At 44.0% G+C, this 26,332-nt stretch overlaps 2 protein-coding genes across 5 annotated transcripts in view; one reads left to right on the top strand and one right to left on the bottom strand.

Annotated features, from left to right (window-relative positions):
* Positions 1–26,332, top strand: part of fyco1a (FYVE and coiled-coil domain autophagy adaptor 1a) — a 152,156-nt gene that overhangs the window by 74,062 nt on the left and 51,762 nt on the right. The gene's annotated exons all lie outside the window — the stretch shown is intronic.
* On the bottom strand, positions 16,069–17,865 carry LOC145352494 (C-X-C chemokine receptor type 6-like). Its single transcript, XM_080202429.1, has 2 exons — positions 17,787–17,865; positions 16,069–17,461 (listed from the first exon to the last, which is right to left on the bottom strand). The coding sequence occupies exon 2, from the start codon at positions 17,424–17,426 to the stop codon at positions 16,365–16,367; it is 1,062 nt and encodes a 353-aa protein (XP_080058555.1). The 5' UTR covers positions 17,427–17,461; positions 17,787–17,865; the 3' UTR covers positions 16,069–16,364.

The following is a 26,332-nucleotide window of genomic DNA, read 5'->3' as shown; positions in this document are numbered from 1 at the left end:
CATATTGGCCTTTATCGTAAGAGGATGAGTGTACAAGAATAAAGATGTCTTGCTTCAGTTGCCTGGAACCTTGATTAGAATGCATTTGGAATACTGTGTGCAATTTAGGCCCTCTTACCTAAAGAAGGATATACTTGCCATAGAGGGAGAGTGCAATGGAGATTCACAGACTAATTCCTGAGATGGTAGGACAGCCCTATGAACAGAGATAGTAGAGACTGGACCTTTATTCGCTCGAGTTTAGAAGAATGAGATGTGATCTCATTGAAGAATACAAAATTCTTAAAGGGCTAAGTAGGGTAGATGCAAAAAGGATGTTTCTTCTAACTGGGGGTTCTAGAACTAGGGGACAAAGTCTCAGAATAAGGGGCAAGCCACTTAGGACTGGGAAGAGGAGGAATTTCTTCTTTCAGCCCCAAGGAGCTGTGGAAATTCAGTTAATGTTCAAGAGAGATCTCAAGAGATTTCTAGATAATGATATCAAAGGATACGGGATAGTGCAGTAAAGTGACATTGAGGTAGATGATCAGCCGTGATCTGGTTGGATGGTTCAAGGGGCTGAATGGCCTACACTTGCTCCTCAGTTCCTAAAACATGATACCAAGTGGAGGACTTCTGTCTCAGTATGGGGACAGGGAATGGAAGTGGGCAGGCATGTAATTTCACACTGCTAGTCAGCAAGCTCGTTTGCCAGTACTGTGCCTTCCCAGAACCATTTTGCTGGAGGCCAGTTTGTAGGTGGAACAGCTACTCATTTGCAAGCAGTGAGATCATTTACAAGTCAATTAAGACCAGTTTTCAGAGGCCAGCTTTTTTTCTGTCTGCCTGTAGATGTCTGGTGTCAGGAGCCTGACAACTGTCTGAGGGCAGCAACCCAGAGAAGGTATCAGTGCTCTCTATCCACCCAATTGGCCCCAGTAACACCAGCAAGTCAGTCTGTTTTCCCCTCAATGCTAGTCCCACAGCTGGAGCCAGATTTTATTTCATTCTCGCCTGCAATGCAGACTGCAGTTTCATCCTGTTTGGCCATCCTCAATTGGACAGCAAGTGCACCATCCCCCATCTACTGATCAGCCAATTCCAGTATAGTCACTGTTGAGTTCACAACACAATGCAGGTTAGGGTCCCACATTAGGATCCTGCTGTGAGCCACATTTGGAAATATTAGAGCTATTGAGGACATCTTTGAGGCAAGAGAGGCTGAGGGGTTTAGGGAGGGAACTCAGGCTTAAAGAATGACCAGTGATAGAGAATAAAATCAGGAATGATTAAGCAGAGATGGGCATTAGAGATGGGGAGTGGGGAGGCCACTGAAGTTGTTCAGAAAACATGAGAATTTTAAGATCTGAGTGTTGTTGCACTAGGAACAAATATAGGTCAGTGAATACAGGGCTAATTGATGAACAGTGCTCTGGGTGTTAGAACATGAGCAACAGTTTCAAGTGACCTCTGGCTTTGTGAGGATATGATGTGGATGTGCCGGCGTTGGACTGGGGTAGACACAGTAAAAAGTCTGACAACACCAGGTTTAAGTCCAACCGATTTATTTGATAGTACACTCACTAGCTTTCGGGTTAGCCCCTTCATCAGGTGAACGGAGAGTTCTGGCCTCAGGCAGAGCATATAAAGCACAGACAGTTTACAGGTTACTGATTAGAATGCGAATCTTTACACCTAACCTGCTGTTCAAGTCTTAAAGTGGCTGACACTGTGAGTGGAAGGAGCACTGATCACAGGTTAAAGAGATGTATATTGTCTCCAGACAGTACAGTAGGTGAGGTTTTGCAAACCCCGGCAAGTCATGGGGGTTACAGATAGTGCGACATGAACCCAAGATCCTTGTTGAGACCATCCTCATGTGTCCAGAACTTAGCTATCAGTCTCTGCTCAGCAACTCTGCGCTGTCGTGTGTCGTGAAGGCCGCCTTGGAGAATGCTTACCCGAAGGTCAGAGGCTGAATGCCCGTGACCACTGAAGTGTTCGCCAACAGGAAGGGAACAGTCTTGCCTGGTGATTGTTGAGTGATGTTCATTCATCCGTTGTCGTAGCGTCTGCATGGTCTCCCCAATGTACCATGCTTCAGGACATCCTTTCTTGCAATGTATCAGGTAGACAACGTTGGCTGAGTTGCAAGAGTATTTACCGTGTAGCTGGTGGATGGTATTCTCACGTGTAATGATGTCATCCGTGTCGATGATCCGGCATGTCTTGCAGAGGTTGCTGTGGCAGGGTTGTGTGGTATTGTGGTCACTGTTCTCCTGAAGGCTGGGTAGTTTGCTGCGAACAATGGTCTGTTTGAGGTTGAGTGGTTGTCTGAAAGCAAGAAGTGGGGGTGTGGGGATGGCCCTGGCGAGATGTTCATCTTCATCAATGATATGTTGAAGACTCCGGAGAAGATGTCGTAGCTTCTCCGCTCCAGGAAAGTACTGGACGACGAAGGGTACTCTGTCCACCATGTCCCGTGTTTGTCTTCTGAGGAGGTCGGTGCGGTTTTTTGCTGTGGCGCATCGGAACTGTCGATCTATGAGTCGAGCGCCATATCCTGTTCTTATGAGGGCATCTTTCAGCGTCTGGAGGTGTCTGTCACAATCTTCCTCATCTGAGCAGATCCTGTGTATACGGAGGGCTTGTCCAAAGGGAATGGCTTCTTTAACATGTTTAGGGTGGAAGCTGGAGAAGTGGAGCATTGTGAGATTGTCTGTGGGCTTGCGGTACAGTGAGGTGCTGAGGTGACCGTTCTTGATGGAGATGCGTGTGTCCAAGAATGCAACTGATTCTGGAGAATAGTCCATGGTGAGTCTGACAGTGGGATGGAACTTGTTGATGTCCTCATATAGTTGTTTCAGTGATTGTTCTCCATGAGGCCAAAGGAAGAAAATGTCATTGATGTATCTGGTGTATAGCATCGGTTGAAGATTCTGTGTGGTGAAGAAGTCTTGTTCGAACCTGTGCATGAAGATGTTGGCATGTTGTGGTGCGAATTTGGTCCCCATGCCTGTTCCGTGTGTCTGGATGAAAAACTGGTTGTTGAAGGTGAAGACATTGTGGTCCAGGATAAAGCGGATGAGTTGTAAAATTGCATCTGGAAACTGGCAGTTGCCGGCATTGAGTGCTGAGGCAGTCGCAGCAATACCATCGTTGTGGGGGATGTTGGTGTACAGCGCCAAGACATCCATTGTGTCCCTGGTTCAACTGCTCCATGTGTGCTGAGTTTCTGTAGGAAGTCCGTAGTGTCGCAACAAAAGCTGGGGGTTCTTTGTACAATGGGTTTCAGGATGCCCTGGATGTAGCCGGAGAGGTTCTCACACAGAGTCCCATTGCCTGATACGATGGGACGGCCGGGTGTGTTTGCCTTGTGTATCTTTGGGAGGCAGTAGAGATCTCCAACGCGGGGAGTACATGGAATGAGAGCATGGAGAGTACTCTGAAGGTCCGGATCAAAGGTCTTGATCAGATTGTTGAGTTGACGAGTGTGTTCTTTGGTCAGATCTGTGGGTAACTGTCTGTAGTGTTCCTCATTGTTTAGTTGTCGGTACACTTCTTTACAGTAATCCGTTCTGTTCAGTATGACGATGGCTCCTCCTTTGCTGGTTTGATGACAATGTTGCGGTTGGTCTTGAGAGCGTGGATGGCGTTGCATTGTGCTTGGGTGATTTTCGGGGCTGTCTTGTGAGTGTGGCTGATGAATCTGGTGTTAACGCGCCTCCTGATGGTTTGGGCATACAAGTCCAGTCGAGGGCAGCGGCCTTTCGGAGGAGTCCAATTGGACTCCTTCCTCTTAGGTTGCTGCACTGTGGACCTCTCTGTCGGCTGTTCTGGTTCATCGGCTGTCTCATTGTTTTCGCTGTTGGCCTCTTGGGGTTTGTGGAAAAACTCCTGCAGCCTCATTTGCCTGATGAATTCCTGTGTGTCTGCTGCGAGACTGATGGGGTCCATTTTGGTGGTGGGGCAGAAATTGAGCCCTCGGCTGAGAACTTCGATTTCATCTGGTTGAAGTGTGTGGTCCGACAAGTTGACAATGGACCTCCCTACTGTACTGTCTGGAGACAATACACATCTCTTTAACCAGTGATCAGTGCTCCTTCCACTCACATTGTCAGCCACTTTAAGACTTGAACAGCAGGTTAGGTGTAAAGATTCGCATTCTAATCGGTAACCTGTAAACTGTCTGTGCTTTATATGCTCTGCCTGAGGCCAGAACTCTCCATTCACCTGACGAAGGGGCTAACCTGAAAGCTAGTGAGTGTACTATCAAATAAATCGGTTGGACTTAAACTTGGTGTTGTCAGACTTTTTACTTTGTGAGGATAGAAAGTGGGTGACAAGCCAGGAATGCACAAGGCAGGCACAAGAGTGGTTAGTATGTTTTTTGGGCAATTACATGAATTGTCATCTTTTCTTTGACACTAACACTCAGCCACCAGTCATAAAGACAGATGAGACCATTTGTGTCTGTAACCACAAATGCAAGACCTGCAAAACTTCTGAAAGCATAGACTTATCCCAGAGTAATACATCAAACCACACCTAGAAGCCAAGCAACAACCAGAAATAAATATGTGGCAAGCAGTTGATTGAAAATGGAAAATGTGGCTTGGAAGAAGTGCTGGACCCTGATTTATACATTGTGTATATTAATGTCTTGACTTAGAATGCATGACATGCTCTAGCCAGCAACTTCCTCTAACAATATTGTGGACAGTGATATTCTCGTCAGAAGTCTATGTTCATTTCCTGTCTGTTACACTGGGGGCTTAATGGAGTTACTTTGCACCTGAAGATGGACAATGATCAGAATTTTACCATCCCGCCTGCCATGGGAATTGGAGCAGGCGAGGGGCAGACCATGGAAATGTCTGTTGACCTCCGGGGGGACTTTATAGTTGTTTCGGGATGAGCAAGGCTGTAAAATCATGCCTTTTTGTTTTACGGAAAAGATTCACCAGAATGTTGCCTGGTATGGAGGGCATTTGTTATGAAGACAGGTTGGAGAAACTTTGTTTGTTCTCATTGGAACGATGGAGGTTGAGGGGGCAACCTGTTAGAATTCTACAAGATTGAGGGGACGGACGGAGTGGATAGTCAGAAGCTTTTTCCCCAGGGTGGAAGGCGCATAGGTTTAAAGGAAATGTACAAGGCAAGTCCACCTCCACCCCATCACCCCACCTCCACCCCATCATCCCACCCACCCGTACCTCCCACCCACTCCCACACCCCCAACCCCACCCCCCCCCAACCCTACTCCCCCAATCCCACCCCGCCAACCACCCTCCCCACCCCACTCCAAATTTACCATCCAGATTCGAATTAAAAGTGTAGAGTGACAACAAAGTGTAAGATAAAATTATTTGTCGGAAGTGAGAAAGATCTTCATAGTCAACAAGCAGTGATGTGGTTAGGAAAGAAAGATAGGTGTTAAAATGAATGTTTGCTTTACTTATTTAAACAATAATAGATACCAGCACAACTTAAAAGAGGTCCTAGAATTCCTGCCTTTTTCTTGTTCTATAAATTTTGTTTTCTTAGTGAAATGTAATGATTTGGCACGTTCTAAGTTGTAGCAGAGTAATCCAAAATCAAATCTATCATATTCTGAAGTATGAAGCAGAATCATTATAATACTGCACAGAAGGTCATTTGGCACTTTTTAACCTGTGCTGGCTCTTTGAAAGAGCAATCTGATTAGCCCCATTCCCTGGGCATTTTCAAACTCCAAATAATTATCCAATTCTCTTTTGAAAGTTTTATTATTGAATCTGCATCCATCACCCCTATCAAGAGATAGATTCCACATCATAAAGCTTGCCAAGTGGGATTTGATATTTGCATATTGGGACTACTGCAATTCTGCGCATGCATAAAATCTGGCATGATGATGTACAGTCATTTTCCTCACTAGTTTCCCATAGTACAGTAAGCTGCCAAGTGCTGAAACTGTCAGCCCACCACCATTTAAAATTCATTAGGGGGCAATAAGCCTGTTAATAAGCCAACGCCCCCAAATATTACACGTCCGTGCCATAAAGTCTTTGGCCATGGGGAGTCTGCTTTTTCATTTGAGGTAAAAAAGCAGGAAGGAAGGGAAGAATTGAATCCTTTGAGAAGTGTCTTGTGTGCATCAGGAGCATCCTCTCCAAGATAATAACCCACCTTTGTGCCTCCTACCTGACCTCCAACTCTTTCCTCTCCCCTCCTCTCCACCTTTCCTAAGATGCCCAAATCCTTCCCAACTTACCTGAATCCATGATTCATTGATCTCTTCATTGTGATCCCAGCAGTAGCCACTGTTGGGTTCTGATGGTAATGGCACTCGTGGATATGCCGGTGTTGGACTGGGGTAAACATAGTAAAAACTCTGACAACACCAGGTTTAAGTCCAACCGACTTATTTGATAGTAAACTCACAAGCTTTCGGGGTTTGTCCCTTCGTCGGGTGAATGGAGAGTTCTGGCCTCTGTCTGTGCTTTATATGCTCTGTCTGAGGCCAGAACTCTCCATTCACCTGACGAAGGGACAAACCCCAAAAGCTTGTGAGCTTACTATCAAATAAATCGGTTGGACTTAAACCTGGTGTTGTCAGATTTTTTATGGTAATGGCACTGCCAGAGCAACCAGATAGTCAGATTGGCGAGCAACTCTTGATGGTAGACTTCCTTCAACTGTGGGCAAAAACCCTACTCTGCTTGATTAAGCTATCTGCAGCATATTAGAGATGCAGCAGCCTTTTTTTAAAAGGCGGGTGATAGCACCATGCCCTGTAAAATCTCACCTCTTCACTTTCCAATTGCCTTAAATCTGTCTTCAGGTTGTGGATCCTTCTGCCACTGGGCACAGTTCCATCTTACCCTACTCCTAAACTCATTGTTCTCTAGTTTCTCTCCAACTCCCCTCAATGGGTCTCCAAGTTCATCTCATCCCAAAGACCCATCTACAGACAGCAATGGCACAGTAGTTAGCACTGTTGGGACCCAGGTTCGAATCTTGGCTTGGGTCACTGTCTGTGTGGAGTCTGCACATTCTCCCCATATCTGCAGGGGTTTCCTCCAGTTGCACCGGTTTCCTCCCCAGTCCAAAAGACATGCTGGTTAGGTGCATTGGCCATGCTAAATTCTCCCTCCATGTACCCAAACAGGCACTGGAATGTGGCAACTAGAAGATTTTCACAGTAACTTTGTTGCAATGTTAATGTAAGCCTACTTGTAACACTAATAAATACCTCCTGGACTCTATTTTAAGTAAATTGTTAATTTCTCATCCTAGTTTATCAAGTTAGACAAATTTGTTAATGGCTCTCTCCAGTACTCAGGGACCATCCTTCTCCATCTGATCTACTGTCCCCTCTCAGAGGAATTTTTGTCACACCACCATCCTTGCAAAGCAGTGCCCCATCTCAAATATCCTTTCTCTCTCCAACAAAGGGGATATTCACCATCAAAATCTGCGCCCATCTTTCCTAGAAACTAATTGTTTGAATCCATCCCATCATACCTCCACACCACCATAGTACCAAAATGGCTTTTAACAAAATCACAAATGACATCCTGCCTGATTGAGGCAAAGGTAAACCAGCCCTTCCTCATCTTTTTAGACAATCCTCCTTCAAACCTTTCCATCATTGTCCAGCTGAACAGGACTCCATTCACATCTATCTAATCTTAGCCAGAGAATCACTTGCAATGGTTTATTTTCCCATTCTCCTACTGTTATATCTTATGTTCCCAAGAATCTTTCTTTAGCCCTCTCAATTCTCATCAACATCACATGAAAGCATACTTCAGTTTTTATATATGCACTGATGATACTCAGTTCCACATCACCATGGCATCTCTCAACTCATGCACTGACATTAATTGGAGGAATTAATATAATTATGTGAGTAAAGACTCACATTCTAATCAGTATTCTGTAAACTGTGTGTACCTTTATATGCTCTGTTGTGACCAGAACTCTCCACTCACCTGACGAAGGGGCAAACCCCGAAAGCTAGTGGGTTTACTATCAAATAAACTTGTTGGACTTTAACCTGGTGTTGTGAGACTTCGTACAACAATAATTGTCCCCAGCAGACCAGCCAGCTGGCTGCTCACATTCTATACCAGTCCCAAATTACAAGTTCTGCTTCTTCATAAACTATCTTTATTTCTTTGATCCAACTCCACACATAATTCCACACTTATGGCCCCTTTATATATCAGTGACTTCTATTGAATAAATGACATCAAATTAAGACTTAATTGGAATGTTTATTAACCCATTCCTAACACCACTGACCTCATGCAATTCTCTCTGCCTCTGTACCTTTCTTTCTTCTTTAAAACCTTCCTCTTGATCAAGCATTGCTCTAATAGGTCATTTGCCCTAATATCTCCCTACATGGCTCTGTGATAAATTTTGCTTTAAAAATCTAAGTGACATTAAAGACACAAAGTAAACACAGGTTGCTTTTGTTGGTCATGATTTTGAGCACCTCTGTTAAATTCCCCCTAACCTTTTGTGTACCAAGGAAACCAACTCATTTGTTAACTTCTCAGATGTGAGAAGTTGTGACTGCATATGCAGTTTGACAAAAATAGCCCACTTAAGCAGACCTTCGAGCCCTTTTATCAAGAGAAGAATCTTTCAGCCAAGTATTTCAGAGTTCTTACTCATTTTGTATTCTCACAATGCACTGATTCTCGGTTTACACTTTAAAAGTTAAACTACCAGACTGTTTCTCATGACCTGCAAATGTCTGACTTCTTGGAACTTGTAATTTTTGTTTTGAATTTCAAATTACCAGAATTGTAAACTCGCCTTATGTACATATTCTGCATATAGCATATTGTGTTCAAGTTTCAAGATTTGAGCAGTCAGCATTTGCAGTGTATTAGTACATGAACATTATAAAGTCTTGGGTGAAACATTCTAACATTTATAAACTTTATAAGTCTGTATTAGTACATGAACATTATGAAGTCTTGAGTGAGACATTATAACATTGTAAAGTCTTTATAACTTCATAAAGAGAACACTATAAAGTCTTGGATGAAATTTTCCATTTCATGGATCTAAAAGTTGGCAGGACTCCCAACAGGCAACAGGATTGGAGTTCTATGAGGATGTGTCTAGGGCGGTGGATAGAGGAGAGCCGGTGGATGTGTCTTTTTTGATTTTCAGAAGGCGTTTGACAAGGTATCTCACAAGAGGTTATTGCAGAAGGTAAGGGGGCATGGAGTTGGGGGTAGGGTGTTTGCGTGGATAGAGGATTGGTTGTCAAATAGGAGGCAGAGAGTGGGAGTTAATGGGTGCTATTCGGATTGGTGGTTGGTGACTAGTGGCGTGCCCCAGGGGTCGGTGCTGGGGCCTCAGCTATTTACCATTTATATAGATGATCTGGAGAAGGGAACTGAGTGTATGGTGTCGAAATTTGCTGATGACACCAAGATTGGTGGAACGGCAAATTGCGCGGAGGGTGTGGAGAGTCTGCAGAAGGATCTAGATAGGCTGGGCGAACGGGCCAGGAAATGGCAAATGGAATTTAATGTTGGCAAGTGCGAGGTGGTCCACTTTGGTAGGAATAATGGTAGGAAGGACTATTACTTACGGGGGCGAAAAACTGCAGCAGGCGATGGTGCAGAGGGACCTCGAGGTCCTTGTGCATGAGTCGCAAAAACCCAGCCTGCAGGTGCAGCAGGTGGTCAGGAAGGCTAATGGGATGCTGGCCTTCATAGCGAGGGGGATTGAATATAAAAGTAGGGAGGTCTTGCTGCAGCTGTATAGGGCATTGGTGAGGCCGCAGCTGGAGTACTGTGTGCAGTTTTGGTCGCCGCACTTACGCAAGGATATTTTGGCCTTGGAGGGAGTGCAGAGGAGGTTTACTAGGCTGATACCGGAGTTGAGGGGGTTGAGCTATGAGGAGAGGCTGAATAAACTAGGCTTGTACTCGTTAGAGTTTAGAAGAATGAGAGGAGATCTCATTGAGACGTATAAGATGATGAATGGGATGGATAGGATAGAGGTGGAGAGACTCTTCCCGCTCAGAAAGGACAGTAAGACTAGAGGGCACAGTCTCAAGATAAAGGGGTGGGGGGGGGGGGGGCGGGCGGTTTAGAACGGAGTTGAGGAGGAACTTCTTCACTCAAAGGGTGGTGAATCTCTGGAATTCTCTGCCCGTTGAGGTGGTGGAGGCTGCCTCGCTAAATATTTTTAAGACGTGGGTTGATGGGTTTTTGATAAGCGAGGGGATTAAGGGTTATGGGGAGAGGGCGGGAATGTGGAACTGAGCCATGACAGATCAGCCATGATCTTATTGAATGGCGGGGCAAGCTCGAAGGGCTGGATGGCCTACTCCTGCTCCTATTTCTTATGTTCTTATGACAGTTTGTCATGCCAAATTGACTGCTTTCCAGCTCATTGTTTATGCATAAGCAAGCAGCTCGTTGAATCTTGTGGAGGGGCTGGCTGAGAATCATCCGTCCTGCCATTACCTCACAGGGCTGGAGGTCCCACCTTCGTTGTCAGTTAGAACTTACACACACACACATATTCAGTCTCTGAGCCCAGGACTTGTAAGTGGCACAATGGCCCCAAGAAGAAGCAAGCCCTCTGCTCTACGTTCCACGATAGCTCCCTGGAGAGACTTCTCCAGGCAGTCCATGATCAGCAGGAGGCCCTGTACCCTTGTTATTGAAGCTGGAATTCCACCATCTTCTCCATGCTTGATTAGGAGGAGGTTGTGATGTGGATATGCTGGCGTTGGACTGGGGTAAACACAGTAAAAAGTCTGACAACACCAGGTTTAAGTCCAACCGATTTATTTGATAGTACACTCACTAGCTTAACCTGACGAAGGGACTAACCCCAAAAGCTAGTGACTGTACTATCAAAAAATCGGTTGGACTTAAACCTGGTGTTGTCAGACTTTTTACTAGGAGGAGGTTGCCAGGGAGGTGAGAACCCGTGGGCTACAAAAGAAAGCTACCGTGCAGTGCAGGAAGAGAATAAATGATCTCATCCGCTTCTTCAAGATAAGCCAATCTTCTCACTCTCAAATTACATGTCTGTTAAGCTATCAGACATTCATAGAGTCACAGTGCACAGGAATCTTGCACACTACCAGCAGAAGGGACATCATTGCTGATTCTGTCACACACACTTTAACATCATCGTCTCCTGTGGCATCCTGCACAGATTGCATCTTTAGTCCTCACTGGGGGCACTCAGCACACACACAGGCATTATGATCTGCTCCTTCATCCATAGTGCCCATAGTCAACCCCTCAACATCATCCACAACAAGATGGAGAGATCCCAGACCCGAGCGAGGATGCTGGAGTTGAGGTATTCACTCCCTTTGAGGAGCCAGCCGACAGAATTGGTTGGTGAAGAAAGGAACCGTTTCTGTACTGAAGGCGAGATCGGCGTCTCCCAAAGAGCGAGGGAGGGGTAATCCCCCCATCCCAGTCACTCTATTCACTGCACCCTCCACCAGCACTGATGTGTGCACTTCAGTGGCTTCTACATCTGGGACAGGCTCAGGACCACTATCTGGTGAGCACAGCACGGAAATGTGTCCAGAGCAAGCAGAGGCTGTGACAGTCAATGTCTTCAATATGCGGAGGACTACTGAAGGCCAGACCCCTGTTCAGTTCGAATCTGATGAACCCTCAGAGAAATACTGGGACTCCCAAGACATGCAGGGGAACAGCAGGCAGGATTGCCAGAGGCCGTCACCTGATAAAAATGAAGGATGGAGGAATCATTCCACATTATGTCTGGTGTCAGGACTCTGATATGCAAGTGCATTGACGTCGTCCTTGGAAGAGTGGTGGCCATGTGGAGACTCTGGCCCAGCAGTATCTGCCAAATATATCCGGACTTGCACACCATCACTGTAGCCATGAGTGGGATCCATCAATGGCTAGGTGAAAGGAGAACAGGGCATCTCAATCTCCCTCTAGTTGCTCTTCTTCCTTGAGGAGTCAGCGAGGGGTCCTGGGACACCCACAGGGAGGACAGCATCAATGGGACACCCTGGGGGCCTCCACATAGAGCACTCCAAGGGTATCCGGCCCCTCCAAATCCCCTCTGCCTGTGACCCCATCAACTACAGTTGGTGAGGCCAAGGAGGGTACACCTGCCCCTGAGCAAGAGATCCTTATCAGACTGGGGCCTTCCAAGTCTTGGGCCTTCAGACAATGATCTAGGTCATCTCAGACATTAGGATGTAGCAGTTAGCAAACTCCCTCCACCTTTGCTGCAAATGTCAGAAATACACCTGGACATAAGAGGGCAAATTTTCCCGCTCCACCTGCTACAGGTATCTTCGCAGGCGAGGAGTGGACCATGGAAAGGTTCATTGACCTCAGGCAGGATTTTACGGTTTCGGGGTGAGTGCGGCTAGAAATACCCACCAGGGGCAGCATTAGAAAATTAAGAAGTACTGAGAGCGCAATGGTGGCATGGGTACTCGTGAATATACTTTGCTCATGTGTAAATATATTTTGCTTTTTTGCCTCAAAATCTCAGGCAGTGAATGACTGTTCCATGTGATGCAATGTTCCAAGGTCTTCCAAATGCAATAGATGTCCCCCTCAAGTATCTCCCATCATGCTCCTCAAGTTTGTGGTGTCACACTAAATCTCAGCCCAGTCACCTTTATGTCCACAGAAGTGACATGAACAAAGCCAGTTGTTCTGTGAACAAGATAGTTGAATAATTCATATGTAAGACTTGCATAAGAGGGTCATATAATGTTGCCTCATGAGTACAGATTTTGGGAAGTTTTTTATTATTCTGATGTTGTTATACTGAAGCCTGTTCTCTGTGGATGTTATAGATTTTAAACGTGACCCTCCTTGAAGCCTTTCCAGCCACGTGAAATTTTCAATGGCTTCCATGTAATGAATGACAGGTTTGGGCATAGGGTGCAGTGTAAGTAATCTTGGGGGAACTTAGGCTTTTATGTCATGTTACATTTACAGGTAAGCCTTACCACTATAATAGTTCCCACTCTCCACCTGCATGATGCACAGCAAAGCCAATCTCGTCAGCAAAACAGGGCCAAAAGGAAGGTTTTTTATCCTCGCTCACAGTCTTCCCAGCACACCATGCTGAATGACTGATATGACGAGCCGGTCTCTTACTTTTTGGTTATGGCTGATAGGATGCTTCAAATCCTACTGATTCACTGTATTTTTGTTTGGTATTTCTGGATGTCACCAAATTTCATCTGGACCTTGTTACCTTCTGTCTTATTTGGGACAGCATTGATGCTGTGGTTAATCCGCCCCTGGCCATGAAGTCAGTGAGAGTCATCCAGCACAAAAAAACCCTTCGACCCATCAAGTCTGCACCAACAATAACTGCCATTAAAGTCATGCTAATCTCACTTTTCAGCATCTCTCATATCCTTGAATGTTATGACATTTCAAGTGCTCACCCAAAACCTTTTAAAGGTTGTAAAGTGTCCAGCCTCCACTACCTTCCCAATCAGTGTATTCCAGATTCTCACCAGCCTTTGATTTTTTTTTTCCCAAAATCCCCTTTGAATCCTCTGCCCCTCATAATTGACCCCTCATCAAGGGGACAGGTATCGAGAAAAGGGAGAGTACGAGCTGGTGCTTCTTATGGGCTTCCCCAAGGCAGTCAGCCACTGCGGAATTGTCTCAGGGAGCTGCAGACTTCTTGCAAATTAAATTCTGATGAAAAAAGAAAACTATGCCTAGGTTTAGATTTGATTTGATTTGCTATTGTCACATGTATTAACATACAGTGAAAAGTATTGTTTCTTGCGCTATACAGACAAAACATACTGTTCATAGAGAAGGAGAGAGTGCAGAATATAGTGTTACAGTCATAGCTAGGGTGTAAAGAAAAAAGTTAGTGTAAGGTAGGTCCATTCAAAAGTCTGGTGGCAACAGGGAAGAAGCTGTTCTTCCTGTCAGTTGGCACGTGATCTCAGACTTTTTTATCTTTTTCCTGATGGAAGAAGGTGGAAGAGAGTATGTCCGGAGTGCGTGGGGCCCTTGATTATGCTGGCTGCTTTTCTGAGGTAGTGGGAAGCGTAGATGGAGTCTGTGGATGGGAGGCTGGTTTGCGTGATGAACTGGACTTCGTTCACACCCTTTGTAGTTTTTTGCGGTCTTGGTCAGAGCAGGAGCCATACCAAGTTATGATACATCTGGGAAGGATGCTTTCTATGGTAAATCTGTAAAAATCAGTGAGCCCATTCAAACAGAAACCTCAGTTCCCAGACATCTTTTTTCATTTTATTTCAGTCCTAACATTTCAGTTGTCCTGGACCGAGGTTCTAGCTAACTGTAAAGGCCACCTGCCTGCCAACTGTAAAACTAGATGGGCTATATAAAATAGCTTTCAATTAGCCACTTAATGGGCTTAATTGCCTCCTTAATTGTAGTGGGCCGCTTCTGACTCTGGCTGGGGCCTACCAACTGAAATTTCATATGATGTCAGGACATACGCCCAACATCTTCTCACGCAATTTCATGTACGTCCAAGCAATGTAAAATTTTGGCTTAGGTGAAATTTTATTAACTATTAGAATAGCATAGTTGAATCAAGGATTATTAGCTGCCAAAGATGGAGGCTTCATCCTCATACCTGTCAATAGTTTCTTCATACCTGCCATTGTTTCTTCATACCTGTCATGGCCAGAGTCCTGGATCGCGGAGAATCCTCTGAGGCATTCACATTCACCAATGCCGTCAAACAGGGCTGTGTGCTCGCACTCACACGGTTCAGCATGATGTTTACTGCCATGCTTAATGATGCCTTCCAGACATTGTTGCTGGAATCAGCCTCAAGTACAGAGTGGATGGGAAGTTCTTCAACCTGAGGAGACTTCAAGCTATTACCAAAGTGAAGGAGACTGTTCTGAGAGACTTCCTGTTTGCAGATGACTGCGTCCTGTGTACTGTATATGTAGAGCCATATATATATATGAGCCAGAGATGCAAGTCAGTATGGACAAATTTTCCACAGCTTGTGACAACTTTGGACTCACCATCAACATTAAAAAGACCGAAGTCCTGCACCAGCCTGCTCCTTGTGCACTGTGCACAGAACCCGTAATCACAATCAAAGGGCAGAAACTACAGGCAGTAGACCAGTTCACTTATCGTGGTAGCACCCTCTCTCAAGCAGTGACTATTGATATAGAAGTTAACTGCAGAATAGCAAAGGCGAGTTCTACTTTCAATAGACTGCGCTCCACTGTGTGGGAACGTCGAGGAATCAGCCCAGCAATAAAACTGAAGCGCCGTGGTACTCACTACCTTCCTGTATGCCTGTGAAACATGGACTGTGTATCGAAGGCATACAAGACAGCTCAATCATTTCCACATGACTTGTCTTCGCAGAATCGCATCAGATGGCAAGACAAAGTACCAAACATTGTAGTTCTCTTTAGAGCAAGCCTACCATCAGTCCACACACTGTTGATCCGTATGCTGGACAAGCGCATACCCAAGCAGCTCCTTTTTGGGGAACTCTCTGCAAGTAGACACTCGCATGGAGGACAGAAGAAGCAATACAAAGACACACTCAGGGTCTCCCTGAAGTTGCTTGACATTGACATGACCAATTGGGAAACACTGGCACAAAACCGCCCTACCTGGTGCTGCCTCATCCACAGAGCTGTTAAGGTTATGAGGCAAGGTGCATTGCTGAAGCACAACTTAAGCGTGAGCTGCGCCAGTCCAGAGCCACCAGCACAACAACTACAGTGCCTACACAAGTCTGACAAAATATGTGCCAGGACATTCTGTGCCCAAATTGGCCTGATTAGTCATCTTCAGACACACTGCATCCAGCCTCAAAATGACTAATGGTGTCGAGCTCCTCTTTGACGACGATGAACGAACAACACCTGTGTCTTGTGCCAAAGACCAAATTATTGGGCTACGTTCACTTCTCTACCTTCCTGTTGTGACCTGGTTGAATTACACACAATTTGTCGTGCAAAAACAGGCCATTTGGCCAAACAAGTCTACATTGGTCTTTATGTTCTACACCCAGTTGAACAGTTTTAGATTTTGAAAAAGCTAAACAGAGACATTAGTAGGGCTTTTAAAATACATTTTATGAGAAACTTGTTGAATATCTTTATACAGAATTACATATTTGTGCATAAACAAATTAAACAACATTTTATACTCACAGATCGTAAGATGTAAATATATATACAGCGTGGAATCAAACTTGATCCAGATCAGAGGTTCATTTTCAAACCCCGTTTATCAAGCATAACGCATAAGTAAATCAGAGAAATTCCAGTAAAAATTGGTGAAAATAGCCATTTGTGCTGTTCCTCAAAATTAAAATTATACAATATACAATTATACATCCTTTTGATCTTTCTTATTTTATAAAGGATAGATAGATGTTGTTTCGGATACTTTCGAAATAGGTCGTGATGTCTCACACTCAGTTTTCAGATACCCGGCCAATTGTTTTTGACTGATGCATCCAATATCTTTTAAAATCTTCAGAAAGCTATTTCTAAACTTTACTCCAAGAAAAACATAAAGAATAGGATTGAGACAACAGTGTACAAATGCAATACTCTCTGTGACAATAATTGCATAGTCTAGATTTGCAGAGTATTCACAACTAGTTTCTTCATTGTTGATCTGTAGAGTTTGCATCAACAAGATAATGTTGAATGGCAGCTCACAAATCACAAATACAGCTACAACTGCAATGATAATCTTTAATGATTTATGCTTCTGAAATCCCTTGGCTTGAAGCAGAGTTTTTGCAATGATCGAGTAGCATATGCTCATGGTTATAAAGGGTATCAGAAATCCAACTACCATCTGAGTTATACGCACTCCCATTTTAATTATGTTGCCAGAATTGGGAGGATACTCCATTTTACAAGTAGTTTTATTCAATACACCAATTTTTGTTTTGCTTAATATGAATTCTGGAAGAGCTAAAATGATTGTAAACACCCAAATCCCGACACAAGTGAGCGCACTGCAAATTTTTTTATGCTTATTATTGAGTGTTTTTGTTGCTTGAACAATGGCTCTGAACCTGTTGATACTCACAGAGGTGAGTATTAGCATACAGCTATAGAGGTTGACAGTGTATGCCCCATTCACAATTCTGCACATATATGTTCCAAAAATCCATCCAGTGTATGCATCAACTGCCCAGAATGGCAGGGTGCAGAGGAAGAGCAAGTCGGCAATCCCCAAATTCATCATGTAGACATCAGTCACAGTCTTCAGTTTCTCATAGTAAGCGTATGTAACAATGACCAAAGAATTCCCCAGCAGCCCAGTCACAAAAATGACTGAATAAAAACTGAGCCGGAAAATCTCTTCGAATTCTCCAACTTTGGCATTCTCACAGAACTCTGAAGACAAAGAAAAGGGGAATGATGTGCTGTTATCAAGATAATATTCGTATTCTGTCATAATTGGAGACCAGGAATCACTTCTGCGAAATACACCTGCAATAGAACACAGGACCGTGTGATGTACGATGATAGACTTTGATCCGCCTTTTCCAATAGGCTTGTACAATCATCTCAGTTAATACAGAAATAAAATTAGGATTTATTCAAATAATGTGACAGCATAGGTTAACCCTAACAATGCAGCATGATCTCGCAAATTTAATTCTTTCTGTTCTATAGCATTCTATAACTGTTATGTCACCTTTCAAACTAAAAGAGTAAAAGTAATTGTAGTTCTGTTTTAACGTTTCAAAAATAAATCTTCTTAATGCATACTTTTTAACGACCAACCTTGAAAATAATCCATGTAAGAACTTACCACAATTCGGGGAAATTCTGAAACTTTGGTATCGGTAGTTGAGACTGTCAGCCTTTGGAATTTTAGAATACCTCACTGCTGCACGTTGCAGGTAGTTTTAAACCAAACCTCAAGGCTGACTTGATGTCTTTTACATGTCAAAGTTCAGAGAAGCAACAGCTGCTTTCAGAATACTTTTCCGGTTTTGCCTGCCACAGGTTTGGTTTGCAAATTGATACATATCAACCTACGTTGCATCCTTTACACAAACCTCATGTTGTCTGTTCACTGCAAAAAAAATCAACAAATCCAGAGCAGAATTTTAACTATTCAATTTTATTTGTATCTATTAATAGAAATAACTTTGAATCTTGCGTGTTCATTCTAAAATCTTATTCATTGAGGAAATCAGTTTATGCACAACAAAGTCTCATGAGGGGCAGTTTTAACAGATTAAAACAATAATATGTTTGAGTGAGGGAGGAAGAGAGATAGAGGAGCTGGGCCCCAAGGGCTCTATGTACTTCCCCCACTGCCTTTCCTCAATGGCTTAACTGGCAAACTGATGATGGTGAAGTTAAAATGGGGAATGGAATACAAGGACTATTGGTATCAGTCGATGGATATCTGAACATGTAGCTGGCGAACACAGAAGAATATATTGATGGCCCTTTAGCAGGTCACCTTGGCGAAGTTCTAATAAGGTGTAACAGCGTCCTGTACGTCAGAAGAACATAGAACACTACAGCACAAACCAACCTTTCGGCCCACAAGTTGCCCTGATCACATCCCTACCTACTAGGCATATATATAACCCCCAATCCCATTAAATCCCATGCACTCATCCAGAAGTCTCTTAAAAGACCTCAACGAGTTCACCTCCACCACCACCGACGGCAGCCGATTCCACTCACTCACCACCCTCTGAGTGAAAAACTTACCCCTGACATCTCCTCTGTACCTACTCCCCAGCACCTTAAACCTGTGTCCTCTCATAACGACCATTTCAGCCCAGGGAAACAGCCTCTGAGAATCCACCCTATCTATGCCACTCAACATCTTATAAACCTCTATCAGGTCACCTCTCATCCTTCATCTCTCCAGGGAGAAAAGACCGAGCTCCCTCAACCTATCCTCACAAGGCATGCCACCCAATCCAGGCAACATCCTTGTAAATCTCCTCTGCACTCTTTCAATAGCTTCCACATCCTTCCTGTAATGAGGCGACCAGAACTGCACACAGTACTCCAAATGGGGTCTGACAAGGGTCTTATAAAGTTACAGCATTATCTCCCGACTCCTAAACTCAATCCCTCAATTAATGAAGGCTAGTGCACCATACACCTTCTTGACCACATCCTCCACCTGTAAGGCCAACTTAAGAGTCCTATGGACCTGGATCCCAAGGTCCTTCTGATCCTCTACACTGCTAAGAGTCCTACCCTTGATATTATACTCCTTCATCCCATTGGACCTACCAAAATGCACGACTACACATTTATCCGTGTTGAAGTCCATCTGCCACTTCTCCACCCAGTCTTGCATCCTACCTATGTCTCGCTGCAACTTCTGACATCCTCTATGTCTCGCTGCAACTTCTGATATCCATAGTCTCTGAGCTGGTGTATGCAAGGAGCTTGACAGTGCATCCTTGGAAAGACTGGTCTCCTCTGGTGTGCACACTATCTAAAATGAAAGAGAGGAACTCAGGTTAACTTTCAGTGTGAAGGGGAGTAGCGAGAAAGTGCTAAAAGCCGTTGTAATTTGTCATATAGAGTGTGTAGGGATAAATAGGGAAGAAGAAGATAAAGTATGAAGGAAATCTAAATGCCTCTCCTCCAAACTGGCAGTCACCATGACCGTGACTCTGTTCCAGCCTATGAGCACTGGCAACAGCATTCTTAAAAGGTTTTTAAATAGGCCTGGTGTCTCCCACTGACACTGTTTTGTCTGGAATTCTGAGTGATCGTGTGCTGCAAGAGAGAGGAAGTGTGTTTGCTTCTCTGCCCTTTGGCTGAGATCAAGTGTAGTATCGACATGCTATGCTTGTTTGAAGTCATAAGAACATAAGTCATTAGTTTCCGTTTCATTTGAAGCAACTTTTAAAAGCAGCATCTCGGCCTTTTGGCTAAGATGCAAATGAGATCAAGCCTTGGAGAAGAAACTATGCCTACTCCAATCAGCTTGGATCATGTAGATCAAGCCAAAACAGGAGGTGAGAGCCCTGTCTTGTCAGCTTGGATCGGGAATGTCTCAACTTGTTGAGACTCTGAATTGGACTTGATTTGATTGAATTGGAATAAAAACAAAAAAAAGTGTGTTCGTGATAGTGTCATATTTCCTTTAAATTTGATTATTCTAATGCTCTACATTCTAGCCTTGACTGTAATACCACATTCTGCACTTTCTTCTTTCCTTCTTTATGAACGGTATGCTTTGTCGGTATAGCATGCAAGAAACAATACTTTTCACTGGATACTAATATATGTGACAATAATAAATCAAATCAAAATCACTACTGGCCAGTCTTCCATATTCTACTCTTCACAAATATTGGTTCCCAGTTAAGACACCATTTTATAGTTCACATGTTCGTTTTCAAATCATTCCATAAATTCACTCCTCCCCATCTCTAGAATCTCCTCCTGCCCCAAAGTCTCTGAGATATCTAGTTCACCTCTAGTTTTGACCTCTTGACAATCGCTTATTTTAATCACTGCACCTTCATCCCAGGTTCAGGAAACACAACTTGGGGAAATCCCGGACTTCACAAACCTGAACTCATTGCTTCATTGCATACCCACCGTATTTTCATCTCCGAGAGATTTGGGTGGAAAAGGCTTGGATCTGCTGCCCTCTAGGCAAATGCAAGGTAATGTTGAAGGAGTGCAAGTGCCAAACCAGGCTAGTTGGAAGGCCCATCTCAGTTGCCAGCAACATTGGCCCAGCTCTCCACAGGGTTCTTCACATGATCTTCATCCCTATTCTGCCACCTAGCTGCTCATGCCTCCTCCTGTCACCCAAGTCCCCTCCATGCCTCCTCATATTCATATTTCTATTTCCTCTCTGTGCCCCTCCACCCTCAATGTATTTCCATAACCTCTTATTCAATATACATTATGGACAGACCTCATGAGCCATCTGCTAGTAATGGGAACCCTTTGAAATAGGTGTGAAGAAACAAACATTTAACAATCAAACAAAATTGTGAATCAAACATATGGTCATTCATACTGCATACAATAAAAATACTCAATTCCACTGAAAAAATCTTAATCCCTTAAGTGACCATTATGTTGCACAAACACACAAACAACTTCTTAGCAAACCCTTCAAACAAATAATTCTATTATAACCTCTTAAAATTGTCAATCAAACAATGCCGTCAGTCCCCTGAACAATGCGTAAACAAATTCCCCACAGAACCAAGTGCTTCAGAAGCTTTTGGAACTCAGCCATGCAGCCATAATGGGCTTACCTATCAATAGTACTCATGATGTGGATATGCCGGCGTTGGACTGGGGAAAACACGGTAAAAAGTTCTGAACCCTCCATTCACCTGACGAAGGGACAAACCCTGAAAGCTTGTGAGTTTACTATCAAATAAATCAGTTGGACTTAAACCTGGTGTTGTCAGACTTTTTACTGTGCTCACCTATCAAAACGGATTTAGACAGTGGATGCCTATTGAAATTGAAGGGCCTGATTTTTTTTCCCCAAATTTAAGCAGCAGTCTTTTTTTATATACGTTTAAGTTCTCTGGGTATGTGAACCACTGGTCAAACCAGAACAGGATTCCCAGGTACTGCTTTCTATAGTTTTGAATGCATAATAGTATTTTTTCCAGTTGGAAAAGGATTCTAATGGAATTCAACACTTATCCAGTGCTCTGCAGTATAATATCAACTTAACTTTGCAAGACAGAACCTTATGTTCAATCATTCTAGTAAAAACAAATCTTATCATATAAGGGCATCTAGTAATGAGCAGTTATAGTTCAATGTCAAGATTAAAATTTTTTTCCATGGCTTCAGCTAATGCAGTTTGAATGATGGTGATGCCATCAGGAATGGATCTCAGGCCAGAAGTTCAGAATACAGGCAATAGTCTGTCTAGAAGACCATATCTCAATTTGAGCTGTTCCTAACATTCCACTTGTGAAACAAATAGTGACATCTTCCATGGCCCGTCTTCCTGTCGTTAAGGATTGTCCAGATTTTCTGTGGAAGTTTGAAACCTGGGACTTCACCATTCAGATCAAGTTACGGGTCACAGTCGGTGATGCTTTCAGTCAACCAGGGGATGTGCCGTCAAATTCTATGAGTGAAATAGAAAGAATGCAGTGTGTGAGGACTGAAGTGTGGTGAAGTGAAGGTTGCAGTAATGGTGAGTGTGAGAGTCTGAGGAGGATGAGTTGTCATGAAGTGTTCTGCGATTAATCTAGGATAGTGAGAGGATAAGGGGAGGGGATTGTTGAGGTAGGTAAGCTGTAGGCGATAGACATCTCAGCTGATAGTAAGAGATAGTATACTATTTGCCCTAGGTGTTGGGTGGTCTGCCCAATGCAGCCCCCACCACTGGTAAAATGCCACCAACCATGGAGAGGGAACGAGTTCAGTAAACTCTGGCTAATGGGAGAAGGTAGATACAAGCATTAGTTGAGACACCTAGATCGAGGGAGTATTGTTACAGTATTGAATGTTAGAGCTTTAGCATCAAAAACAGGATAAATCTTTTTGCACAGAGGCTTGCGAGGCTGTGGAATTAATGTCTGGGGTTTGTGGTTGAAGCAAACCTATGGTCTGATTGTTGCGATTAACAAAATCACTGTGCCAACCAGTGGCTAATGAAGGGAGTTACATGCAGATGCACAGATAAATTTGTTTATACACTCATTAGTGCAAGCCTAAACCTGATCCAAACATGTGGGAAACAATTTTGGCAAAGTTGTTGAATTTTTTTTACAGTGGTACAGCCATGTTTTTGGAGCTCAGCTCCTGGCATTGATATCCCATTGGCAACAGAGTTATTGCTTGGCAGGCTTTCTGTCCCCTGAGGAAAAGAGGGTGTTCTTAATTTGGTCCACGGCCTACACCAGGCTATTCAAGATAGTATTAGAGAACCTGGTGCCCACTCAGCACTTGCTAAAGCCACTTCAGTTTTGGAAAATGTTCTTTCTGTGGCCAGTGTGCATTTTATTTTGAAGACAAGTTGCCTGCCCTTTAGTGGAATCCAAGATGCTTGATATCCAGCCCACCAAACAGAGATGATTCAGAGGTAGTGCTGGCTGCATGCCAGAGTTATCATTGTGAGACAGTGCCAACACCGCCTCCTCCGTGCCTGCTTAATGATGATTAAATTTCCGGGCCACTTCACAACTGCTGCTTGTAGGATGCTACTCGATAAAAATTGGCTGCTGTGGTTATCTATCTTACCATAGGGTGCACTGTAAACATACTTAATTAGGTCATCCTAAATAGCATAGGACACAATATCAATTAACGCAAGTTATTTATTTTCTTACCAGCGAAAGATTAGATCAATTAATTAGACGCAGTTCACAAAGGACCATAGGATTGAAAGCGCCGGGAAAACTCAGCAGATCTGACTTTTCTTTGGTTTAGCCGTATTGGACTCGAAACACCAATTCTGTTTCTCTCTCCATAGGTGCTGCCAGACCTGCTGAGCTTTTCTGGCCACTTACTGTTTTTATTTCAGATTTCCAGTATCTGCCCAAGAAGCATGGATTTGCTCTCCATTAGAGAAGCATGTTTGTTATGAAGAGCTTAAGGGGCACCAAAAAAAAGTTAAAGTTTATTTATTAGTCATAAGTAAGGCTTACATTAACACTGCAATGAAGTCATTGTGAAATTCCCCTAGTCACCACACTCCAGCTCCTGTTCGGGTCAATGCACCTAACCAGCACGTCTTTCAGAGGACGATATGAGGAAACCAGAGCACCCAGAGGAAACCCACACAGACATGGGGAGAACATGCAAACTGCACTCAGACAGTGACCCAAGTCAGGAATCGAACCCAGATCCCTGGCATTGTGAGGCAGCAGTGCTAACCACTCTTCACAAGCATGGGGTTAGGCAAGGTGACAGGCCTCCTTGTTGGCATTAAGTTGTATCCGTCATTGTTCATCCTCTCTCAAATTTTGTTTTGCTGATTCTTGTCTCCTACTCGAGTTTGTGATTATCTACAGATGTAACAGCTTTGCACTGTGTTTCAGAGTAATAGTCACCGATGCAAACTAGAAACAGTCATATTCTTGAGTAATAACAGTACTGCTGAGCCACTGGGGTGAACCCCAAACGATACACTACATATCCTGACATTACCCATTCAGTCAGTTTCTTACCCATACCAAAGTTTTACCAGGAAGGCTGAGAAACACTGGCCTGATTTAATGGCAATGCAGTTGCCAATTGGTTCAGGGCAAGACTTCAGCCCTCATCTGGGAGGAAGCCTCACTCGCAGGAGTTGCTCACCACTCAAATGACCCTGGCCCAGCCTCAGCAGCACCACCAGGAGCAGTGGCCATTCCTGGGACTACAGCTAGTCCCTGTTACAGAGCGTGTCCGGACAGTGGGAGGAAACTGTCCTCCCAGACAGGCCCTGGTGAAACACAGTATTTACTTGGGTGTCAAGTGCCAAGTAAATGGGGTGTTTCACCAGGGCCTATCTGATAGGATTTGTCGAGAGGATGGATGGCTGAGATTGAGAGAAAAGTGGGGCGGGGGGACGGGGGGGGGGTGGGTGGCAAATGCACTGGATGGGACCTGAGTTCAGGGTGGTGCCCCTTTTGGACACAGTGCCAAAACATGTGCTTACAATACACTATATAGCATGGATAGCCCCACCACTGGTCAAATACCAGCAGTACTTGGAGAAGGCCTTTCAATGGCCAGTAAATGGCCACTTTAGGGCCTCAATTTGCTCTAGGTGTTGGGTGGGCTGCCCGGTGCATCCCCCACCACTGGTAAAATGTCACCGACAACAGGTTGGTGACAGGTGTTGCACCCACTATCCCACCCATGGAGAGGGAAGGAGTTTGTTAAACTCTGGCTAAATGGAAGAGGGTAGATACAAGCATACTGTTTCCATTAGTTGAGATGTCTAGATCGAGGGAGTATTGTTACAGTATTGAATGTTAGACCTTTAGCATCAAAAACAGGAGAAATCCTTTTACACAGAGGCTTGCAAGGTTGTGGAATTAATGTCTGAGGTTTGTGGTTGAGGCAAACCTATGGTCTGATTGTTGCGATTAACAAAATCATTGCGCCAGCTAGTGGCTAATGAAGGGAGTTACATGCAGGTGCACAAATAAATTTATTTATATGCTCATTAGTGCAAGCCTAAACCTGATCTAAACCTGTGTAAAACTGATATATTAGCAGCTAAACTGCCAAGAAACTTGTTTCAGCCTTTTCAATGCACTGTTCAGTCTGCACTTCTCTGTAGTAACTTGGAGGGCAGTAGATAAAACAACAGTGGTTTAATTTCTGTCTCAACTTACTTCAGTGCATGACCTACGCAGTCATCACAACTTTGACCATTCAAGTGCTATCTGTGCCCAGAGGACAGAGTTCCATCCATGAGTGGGATTGCTAACCCTTCCGCATTGACCTGGAGTCTCCAGGAATTGATTGTCAGTCTCCAGAATACTGCTGCATGCATCCCTGGAGAAATATCATGGAGACATTCAGAAAAAAACATTTTTTCCCTTTTTCTTTGAACATTTCTCTTCACCAGATATCAACATATTAAAAATAAGGAACAAGCTGTTTGGCTGACAGTCAAGTATCATCCAATTGGACAATGAGTAGCACTGAAGGACAGATGTGTTAGCTGACTAATCGTAATGGGGGGGCAAGTCATATGATGAAACCACAGGAATATGCCTAATTGCGGTTGCCATCCCTATCCATGAGAAGGACACACAATCCCAATGATACAACCCTACCAAAAAGCATTGAAAAACAGGAAGCACAGACTAGGTGTGTGGGTTCTAAGCCTGCCAAGACTATTTGTGTCAATGGGTGCAAGGGGTTTGAGAACACGAATGAGAATTTTAATGACAAAGCATGTCATTAATATTTAAATCAAGAGTGCAAAGCCAATATCTCCGGCCAAACAATGCTGGTATGATGAGAGAGGTGAAAAGCCAGGGGTGAACCTGAGTTTTTGCTTACCACACGATCTTAACACCTCGCCTCATAAGATTGCACCCATAAAAACTGATGTGTTTTCGGATTATGTCAATGAGGGACAGTATTTAGATGAGAAATAGAAGGAGGGCCATTCCTACACGGACAACAAAGGTAACACTGAAGGTGTGCAAAGAGAAGTCATTGCAGGTGTTTCTGCAGCTAGGATTTGACAGATGCTTGAAGAGGTCAAGGGGAGCTGAATCCTCGCAATGTTGTCATGCACTACTTCCTATTTATGGAATGGAATCCCTTCCCATTTGCATAGGTGAGGAGGTACTTTACATTCCACTTTGGTGGGGAAACTACCAACCCCAAAAAATTCTGATAGTTTCTCTCTGATGCCAGGCTGTG

Source organism: Carcharhinus amblyrhynchos, chromosome 2, assembly GCF_965287045.1.
Source record: "Carcharhinus amblyrhynchos chromosome 2, sCarAmb.v2.hapA, whole genome shotgun sequence".
Classification (NCBI taxonomy): domain Eukaryota; kingdom Metazoa; phylum Chordata; class Chondrichthyes; order Carcharhiniformes; family Carcharhinidae; genus Carcharhinus; species Carcharhinus amblyrhynchos.
Note: the sequence above shows the minus strand (reverse complement) of the source record. Positions and strands in the feature narration are given on the sequence as shown.

Excerpts from the sequence above, each read along its gene's own strand:
- LOC145352494 (XM_080202429.1), bottom strand. The coding sequence starts at position 17,426 with ATGACAGAATACGAATATTATCTTGATAACAGCACATCATTCCCCTTT.